The following is a 9,649-nucleotide window of genomic DNA, read 5'->3' as shown; positions in this document are numbered from 1 at the left end:
CTGCCATATTCTTTTCAAGCGCTGCCTTATAACGCCTCTGTCACCACTGCGCTCTGTCCATAAATGCCCCATTTAAAGCGTTGATCCATCTGCGATTTACTGACTGCCAAGCGTTTCATGATAATTATGCTGCTCCACCTGCATTTAATACGCTGCTCTCTACATACGAAACGCTCCTTGTAACTGCTCATAAACGTTTCATACCTGCCCTCTCTGTACCTGCGCTCTGGACTGCCCATGAACGTTCCTGAAGAAGCGTTGTCCTGTCCAGCGCTGTCAATGCTGTCCCATTTACAGTTTATTCAAACCGCAGCCTTTTAACAACTCCAAAACTTCTTTCATATTCCGGGTCGACTTTGCATGAAGGTATTTCCTGTTATGCCTAAAGGCTTTCGCAATTTCTTCAGGTGTTAAAGTTGCATGCGCTGGCTGACAGGCCGAATGGCTGGCCCATTTAGAGCTCAAATTTGTATTGCGTACTCATTACAATGAATTACTGCATTCCGTTGGACGCTGTGGGGATATTCTGACGGTCACGAGCGTAACGTAAAACTCTCTCTGTATATGAAACGTAAGGCGTAGGTGGACGGACAAAGGTTTCCGAAGGCGAACCGTACTCGTCATTCAATATCAACAAGCAGCAGTTTATCCTCCAGCCTCCTAACTTCTTTTACAAGACCAGCGTCCGGACTGGGGAAGAGTTGAAGAATGTCGCTTAGCAGATTTCGGATTTCATCCGACGACAGTTCTTGTGGATAGTCGGGAACGACTTCCCATCCTGTGTATTCGTTGCCCATCACACATTGGAAGTATTGTCTCATTTCTGCCCTGAGATCTGCGTTCGGAGTTATATCAGTGGCACTGAAAGGTTCCCGGGTCTGAGGGATGGTTGCTTTCCCTGGATTCTTCTCAACCCACGTCTCCAACGTGTTCCGATCGTAGAGAAAGACAGTGGAGGCTATCTCCACGGGATCGTATACCTTGGGACAAACTCCTCCGTATATCTGCCATTTCTGCTTGAGCATTTCCTATTCTTGCCGCCAAACATACCCATCCATCCTGGATTCCTGGCTACCAAAGGCACATGAGCCTGTCATATTTGTTTCTACGCCTACCTGACAGTTCATAACGGTTTTTACAGTGCTCACACAGTAAAATAATGTTTGGTATCGACCTCCCTTTTGATAACAATTGGTAATCGATCTCCTTCCCTCTGGTATTTGCGCCATTCTTAGCGGCCACCATCTCTTTGCTATTCTCTCAACTTACTAAACTTGCTATTTTGGCTTGAGGTAGTTTCTTTGCTCAATGCTAAATTATTCCTCGTCTGAAGTTACTCTTCCATACCAGGCATTAATCTCCACGTTGGTATCCTCTATTTGATTATTATTCCATGCTTTGTTTGAGTAATACCTTTAAGCATCATTGAAAGTGAAGAAAATAGTGAGGAATTTAACAGTACGAGAAAGGGTTGAGTACTTGTAACGTTGGGCTGCATACAAACCATAATATAGAGACTCGATGGCACTCCAGTTGCAGGGCTTCTCATTTCTTTTCAGTAAAAAAAATGCGTATTGCAAGTGGTGTTTATATAGTATCAAAGTTGGAAGTTTATTACAAAATTCTCGTTGGCATTGTTTCTGCATTTAAGGAAGCCATCATTTCAAGTGCAAGTCTCTCACCAATTTGCTAATTTTGACATGTACTAAGTCTATGAAAGTGACATTATTTTCTATCTCTTATGGAGAAGTTTGATTCTTTCCACAGATAACTTGGTTGCTTGTGCCTCGTATTTGCACAAACCAATTTGGTAATAGTACAAAATCTTAAATTGACTCTGTTCAGCAGCAATGGTTAGCGAGTTATCAGGCTGTTGCGCGATTGCTCCATTGTGAATCGTGATACTTGTAAAAAAAAAAAAAATCCCATTGTGTAAAGCAAGTTGGTATCTGTCTCTTTCTCCTTGTTTTGCCATTTTCTGAGTTGGGTATTCCATAGCTGGAATCTCAGGCCTTGTCTGTTCCAGCGCCCTGATAGCTTTTGGGATTGTGTTTGATACACAAGACGGCAGCAGAACCAGGATAATCAGCAAGAAGGCCCTTACCTCAGAGGAGGCTGCAGGAGCTGGCATCAGAGAAGGGAAAACTATTCTTGAAGGCTTGTTTCTCACAGCAAGATTATATAATCCCTGAAAATACGAAATTAGAGCTTCATTTTTGTATTTTGTTGCTGCAAGCTATTATTTGTTTGAGGAGCATTGAACATGACAGTTATTTATACGGCAACAGAAGTAACAACTTGCAGAGTCCATCTATATTAAACAATAAAGTTTGAATTTACCATAACGCATTGAATTTTATGTGGGGCATTGGATATCAAAGTCTTTTTAAAGATTTTTGGTGGCATTTATCATATTATATTGAAGACAAAGCGACCGAGAGCTTTGCCACAGGAGGAATTTGTTTTCTGTTCTGGAAGATCATCATTTTCACACCACAGCAAGCCATTTGTAGTTTATGAGATTATGTACAACTCCCACAATTGCAGCTGCTCCACATGCTATCATCAATAGTTACAAGAATGTATTAGCAGTCGCTATTGAAGTTGACTATTCTTTTCCACTGGCCGAGAAAGTGAAGGAGTATTTGAAAAATCCAATTCAATTTAAAGTTGCTGCTTGTTCAATTTACTTGTTCCTATTGTGCAGTTTGGGCATAAATTTATGTGCAACAAACAAATTTGTTTTTCTCAACAGATTCTAATGAGAAGATTGCTTTAATTGTTGGGGTGATTTTCTGCTATTTGTTGCAAGCATTGTGATTATTTAGGGTACATTTTCACTCCAAAACAAGTTTCTAGTGGTGCATTTCTATTGAGAAAAATGGCTACAATTACTGAAGTATTAGAGTTCATGAAAACTCTTATACAATCCACTGTTGATGACACATTACAAATCAGCAAAGGATATCTCTCAGAAATTCAGACATGTTTACAAAATGCACAGGAAAAGATCGATTTTTTGCAGCTTGAATCATAGCTACAGCAAGAAGAACTACATCAAAATAGACACCATTCTGAACTTGTTTCTGTTCAGAACATTGAGACAACCACTGATCAGCAGCATGTTAATAATGGTACAGTTCATTCATATCCAGTGCCTAATAGAGCAACAGCTGTATATGCAGATGCAGAAACTCAGTCTGCACTTCTCAAGCCCATCATTAGACCTTGGGAACAGCTTGTCCACAACAAGCACAAAACTGGTCTTGGATATGACAAGGACTTGTCCTTTCATATTCCAGACTATGCCAAGCCCATTCAGTTTCAGAGTGCTGGATTCATTCATGACAATTCACCTGCTCCTTATGACAGTTCAGCTTCAGCTGTTCCAGATTCTGCCCCTCTTCCACAGCAACAACAACAACAAAAACAACAGATCGTGAAATGCCAACACTGTGACCGAGTTGGCCATTTGAAAGATCATTGTTTTGATCTTCATCCATGTGAGCACTGTCATAAAACCAGCCATTCTTCACACAAATGCTTCAGAAAAAAACGTCCTGCAAGAACAAAGATTCATCTTGGATGGATCGCTTCTTGGCAATGGGCATCAACAGCCAAGAAGATATTCCAAACACATGTCAGAACTTGTTCTAGAGTACTGAACAGTCTTGCAGTTGAGTTTTCTTCATCATCTCACCTTGTATCTGATAGGGGGGGAAATGATGGTCATCTACAAGCTTCAAAGTCACATCAAGCGAGCCTGAGCCACAACCTGCCACACCAGTTTCAGAGTTGTAGCCAGAGACAAAGATGCCTGAACATGCCTTCAGTTGGCAATCTGGGACACTTCCTCTAGCAGAAGACTCCAGCTTCTTGCCAGTTTTGGAAGAGTTCCAGGAAGTGCATTAAGCATTCCAGAGTTGTTGGTCATCCTTAAACCATCATAGATTAAGAACACTTCCTCTAGCAGAAGACTCCAGCTTCTTGCCAGTTTTGGAAGAGTTCCGGGAACTGCACTAAGCATTCCAGTGTTGGTGGTCACCCTTAAACCACCGCCCTTTTTTACCAACACTTCATAGAGCACATTCAGCCTAGTGCTGCCATGCATTTTTGCACATTTTGTATTACAGCTCTCTTCTTGGACTCATACATAACCCTTCGGATTAAGGGGGGGAATGTTGGACACCTAATCCTAAAGGGTTAGTGTGGAAGCCGAAAAGACTAAGCAGTCCAAGAGACCTTGGGATCTAAAACCCAAGAGTCACAACATTGTATTATAAATGTACATCTCCTGTTAATAAAAAAATGAACTCACATGATTTATCTTTCACATTGTTTTACTGTCCATGTGTGTTTAACAATTTTCATCATATCTAAAAATAAATAGATTAATTAAATAAATAAATAGATAAATAAAAAATTGTATAAGGTTGAAAACCAATCACTGGTTTTCATGCTTATACAGAAAATTCAGGGTGAAAATCAGAAGACTCTGACACCCTATATTTTCCATAAAAAATGGTGACTCATTATGCATTCTGAAAATTCATTGTTTTACTTCATTTCATTATGTTTTACCTCTGCAAGTTTCACTCCACTCCACCACCATATTCCTCCAATAAATTTTTCTTCTTCAGTGTTTCTTCCATCTACATTTTTCATTTCCATTTTGTCATATTTTAATCTACACAATTATCTCCATTTTATTCATTCATAAAGTCACATTTTATTCTCTGCTCTACATTCCACAGCTGTTCTCGTTCTGCATCTGTTCCAGTTCTATAGCTAATCATGTTCTGCCGCCAATCTGTCTCTGCAGTAACAGTTTGATCATTAGTTCAAAAAAGAAAAGGCCATTTCATAATAAATTTCATATGTAGGTAATAGAGGAGAAAACAACTTTTCAAGACATATCAACATCTAAGCACATGAAGAAGCAAACAACAAAAGGTTAGCAAGCGGAAAGGTATGGTTCTAGAGGTAAGAACAAAAACTTATTTCAAATAGAAATACAAAACATAAGTTGTATAGCTCGTATAATCACACTATTCCTTCACTTGTCATCATGAGATTTGATTGTCGTGATTATTCCACCATTCCTTCCAACTTAAATGCCTAACGGTCTTATGATTTAATCTTCGTTTATGACTCATACTTAACTGTACTTCTCCAGCACTTTTGTTAAATGGTCAAATTCGTGACATAACCTAATTGGATATGGATCTTCACAACCCTATTGTTCCTTTACTAAACCGAGTTCCTCGCTTATAATTCCGTAGCCTTCCTGTGCATATCAACACACTGTTACATTGAGCATATAGTGATTATGTCTTCGAATTCTCCATGTATAGCAGTCACCCTATTTTTCACATAATTTACGTGTGTAGCCACTCCATTCCATATATCTTCTACACACTCTGTATCTACATATTTCATGCATACAGCTTCTCTATTTCGTATACCCTATATATACAAATGTTTTATCTCCTACTCATAGTCATTTTCCTTCCATATACTATGTCATTTCATCCCCATATCCATAACTATTTTTGCTTCCATATACCACTTCTGGATACACAGTCTTCTTCATGTAGACAATGAAGGTAAATTTGAATAAAAGCGGAGAATAGGAGTGATGGTTCTCATTATTAGAAAAAAACATATAGGAGTGAAATACCTAGAAGGTTATCCTCAGTTGAAAGGGATATTGAAGAAAGTTGGTTGGCTGAGTTTCATTGAAAAATTCGATGGTCACCATAAATAAATAAATCACCAAGTCATTTGCTAGATCATTTGATGTGATGGATGTGGATATTGGTGACATAAAGTCTACAGTGACCGAGTCTTTTATTTCTGTAGCAACCGAACTACAAAGAGTAGGAGAGAGGTGGTTCAAGAATAAAGAATTCCATGATGAAACTTGGAAAGTCATTCTCCAAAATCCAGTATGGACACTTCAATTTTTAAGATAGGAATTCCCATCTCTGCACTTAAGGGGAAATGGAGTAGCATGTTATTAATTTTACAAAAATTTATTACATGTGAGGGTAGATTTGGTTCCATGTATATGTATCACATAAGAATATTGACGAATTTTCTTGAAAACAAAACCATCAATCTCCCATTCTTCCTACTGAATAGTTTAAGGAGAATGGTGATTACTGTTTAGAAGAAAATGGAAGCCATAGAAACTAATATTTATCACCACGGTCTCATAAAAATTCTAGTTGAATATCACTTAAAGAATGTAGGAGACACATGGGAGAACTTTTTGATCAGAAACATTTTCCAAGATGCACCAGAATTACCTGAAGGAAGTTCTGTGAAAAAGAGTAGGAGAAGGAAAACCAGTGTTACAATTCAAAACACTCCTATAACTTTAGCACAGAAAAGTAGTGAAGAAGAGCCCATCTTTGAAACATTAACAAAGATTAGAAAGCAGACAAAACGGAGAAGAAGGATGAAAGAAAAAGTTGAGAAAATCCATAGAAACACTCCTAAACCTCCACTAGGAGATGAAAAATTACTTTCTGAGAGATTAGTCAACATCAGGGATCAGTACAAGAAAGAGAAGGAGAAGGGGAAAATAAGAGAGGTTATGGAGGAAGAGATCATAGGCTCCCAAAGTTTGAGGAGAAGTTCTAGAGTCAAGGGCAGAGTGAAGAAAGCAAAATAAAAAGAGGCCCAGTTCATAGATTTGGGAGAAAAAACTCCAACTCAATCCCAGGACAGTATCTCATTTGAGCAAAGCCCACATCACTCTTCTCAACAAAACTTTGAAAGCAGCCCAAAGAGAGTCTCTCCAGGGATTGACCTAATCTAAGATCAGATTTATGATTATAATGAGTCACTGGAGCAAAAGAATACATCAGTAGATTAAGGGACTTCATCCAACACTTAGCAGCCAGCTACATCACAAGAGACTTTCACTAGCTCACTTAAGTAGGAAATCTATGAGCTAGAGGTTTTAAATGGGCATATTCAGAAGGAAAATGAAGCCTTAAAAGAATAAAACAAGTTGGATAAAATTATCCATGATAACACTATGCTTCATTTGGGTCTGTGGCATAAGAAGAACAAAAAATTAAAGAGGAAAAACAAGAAGCTATACAGGGCTCTCATTAACCTCAGATATAGATTCCTCATGAAGAAGCCTAGGATGGTAGTTGCAGTAAAGAGAAGCAAGAAGAGGTTGGATATTTTGGCTGAAGTCTTAGAGAAAATGTAGTAAAAGGAGGGTGTTTACAATTTTGATTGCATGGGGACATGCAATAGTCTCACAGTGGGGGCATGTTGAGTTCCAAAAATGCCTCTCTCTTAAGCAACTTTCTCATCCTTCTTCTTTTGCTTTTCCATGAAAAATGCATCCTTAATCATCAAAAGCCATTTCACATTGCCTCAAGGAGTATATTTTAGTGATTTACAAGTTATATTGTTATGTTTGTTATTTGAATAGGTTTTTGTCTTTCAGTTACAGAACGCAGCCACATTCCACAGCTAATCGGCTGTTCCAAAGCCATCTCCACACTTTTATAGGTTACAAGTGTCAAGAGAGGAAAAGGACCACATGGGTACCTTGTAAAATGTCATAGCATGGATTGTATCCTATCCATTTGGCCTAGATCGAAGAGGAGGACTCTGGTCAAAGAGAAGTCAAATGTAGAAACCTATGGCAAGTAGGACTCTATTTTTCAGACAATTCTCAGCAATGGATCTGAGGCAGCCTCATGAAGCCAAGGACTTCATCTGCCACCTGCACAAATAGAATCCAATAGTCACTATTAGAAGATTTATGTTTCAAGGCAACCGAAGACAAGAATTCTACATACATTACCTGTCTATGTGTTTTGTTGTAGCTGATTTCTCTCTTCAAACAGTTGTATATTTTTTTCTATAAATACCAGCGTGTAGAGCGTAGAACAAGTTCAATTTTTTGCTTATGTAATAGTGCAAATTTCCTCTTTGTAGTGTGAAAGACTCAGCTCTCTATTTTAATATAAGGACTCTGTTTTCAATGGATACCTTAAGCATTTATGAAGTTTTGATTCCATGTTGATAATCCGTGACCTTGCAGAGGGCCCCTGCATGGTCAAGGGTACATTTTTATTTATGTTTTGTATTTATTAGTTCAGTTGTACATTCAATGTGTTTTTCATTATGTTTATAATCGTTTTCTAACTCTGTTTGTAATGAATCTTGTGTCATCTTTTCACTAACTTAGCGTAGTTTTATTTCAACACAGAACAGTTCTTTGGTTATTTGTTGCTCTCTAGTTTCTTATCAGTAGTTTTGAGTTGATGTTAGTAGCATAAGTTGGTTCATTTTATTTACTGTTCATTAGTTTTTAGATTTAGAATTAAGTAACTCATGTTATAAATGAATATTTTCAAAGTCCTTTTAGTTGATGGTTAATCCTAAAACTAAGTGGTGAAATGTTTCATTTGTGAATGAGTCTCTCTCTTCATTTTTTATTTCTACCTTTCTTAGAATAATGAAGAATGAAATCTCTCAAGAATGCTATCACAAGGAGGTAGTGCTCTCTAAATTGTGTAGCAGAGTGATAGAAATAATTCGTTTAGCTTTGCTTTCATAATAGAATATTTGCAACTTCGTTCTCAATTATTGTTTTTCACTTAGTTTAGCTCATGTCTACTTTTCTTAGAATGATGAAGAATGAAATCTCTCAAGAATTCTATCACAAGGAGGTAGTTCTCCCTAAATTGTGTAGCAAAGTGACAAAAATACTTCATTTAGCCTTGCTTTCATAATTGTAACTTCATTTTTAGTTATGGTTTTTCTTTCACTTAGTTTAGCTGCAATTCCATCTTCAGTTGTTCATTAAAGTTTTGATTCTGTAGTAGATTAGACAGTAGAGGTAATCTTACTTTTAGTATTCCACTTTTAATTTATCATAGATAGTTGCAATATTATTTTCTCATTTAAGCTTTGAGTTTTGTAATTGAATAGTTAGCAGTTTTAAGTCTTTCTACATTCATGTTTTGGAAACAATCATAAAAGCAAGAAGAAAAGCTTTGTTTTCTTTTTATTGGTTAAAACTTTACATCCAAATCTCACTTAAAAGAACTTTTAGCTCTCATTCCATTTCTCTAGATTCTTAGTAGCAGTAGATTAAGATTTTGTAGATTACATTGTAGAACATTAGGAATCAAAAGAACAAAACCCCAAAACAAACATAAAACTCAAAAACGGTGAGGTAAGAGGGTCATCTAGCACATATAGTGCACTACACTTCATCAGTTTACAATACTCGGATTGATAATTTATGTAGAAATTTAGGACACTAAATTGACGGAACACTTGTCTCTGCATACTTGAAGCCTAGACCTAATTAGTTGCTCTAAACCCTAATCCAGAAAAACTAAAAACCCTAAATTCACAAATACTGAAAGAAATTGATATATCTGGCCTAAAACCTTGTTCATTATAGTTATTCATTGACAAATCCTTAGAGAGTTACCTTTCTGGTTCAATAGGGCTAGCTATTGAACTAAAAGTGGTTTGAGGTTACCTCTTTCGATCTCCTCCTCAACCTAGGAAATTGTGGAGAATAACACAACCTTTACCCCTAGTAATCTATAAAGGGAGATTTTTCCATATATTATTGATTTGTTTGCTCCATTTGAGC

At 37.3% G+C, this 9,649-nt stretch overlaps 1 protein-coding gene across 1 annotated transcript; it reads right to left on the bottom strand.

Moving 5' to 3' along the window:
• Positions 1 to 620: 620 nt before the first annotated feature.
• LOC149168046 (E3 ubiquitin-protein ligase PUB22-like) lies at positions 621 to 1,025 on the bottom strand. The gene has a single exon (XM_089430675.1). It carries the CDS (start codon positions 1,023 to 1,025, stop codon positions 621 to 623), a length of 405 nt encoding a protein of 134 aa, XP_089286801.1.
• Between the last annotated feature and the right edge of the window lie 8,624 nt (positions 1,026 to 9,649).

The sequence above is a fragment of the Pinus tabuliformis genome, chromosome 5_1 (genome assembly GCF_031772625.1).
Source record: "Pinus tabuliformis cultivar Carrire ecotype Pingquan chromosome 5_1, CPIR1, whole genome shotgun sequence".
Classification (NCBI taxonomy): Eukaryota; Viridiplantae; Streptophyta; class Pinopsida; order Pinales; family Pinaceae; genus Pinus; species Pinus tabuliformis.
This window is presented reverse-complemented; position numbering and strand designations above follow the sequence as displayed.

Coding starts and splice junctions, on each gene's coding strand:
- LOC149168046 (XM_089430675.1), bottom strand. CDS start 1,025: ATGCTCAAGCAGAAATGGCAGATATACGGAGGAGTTTGTCCCAAGGTA.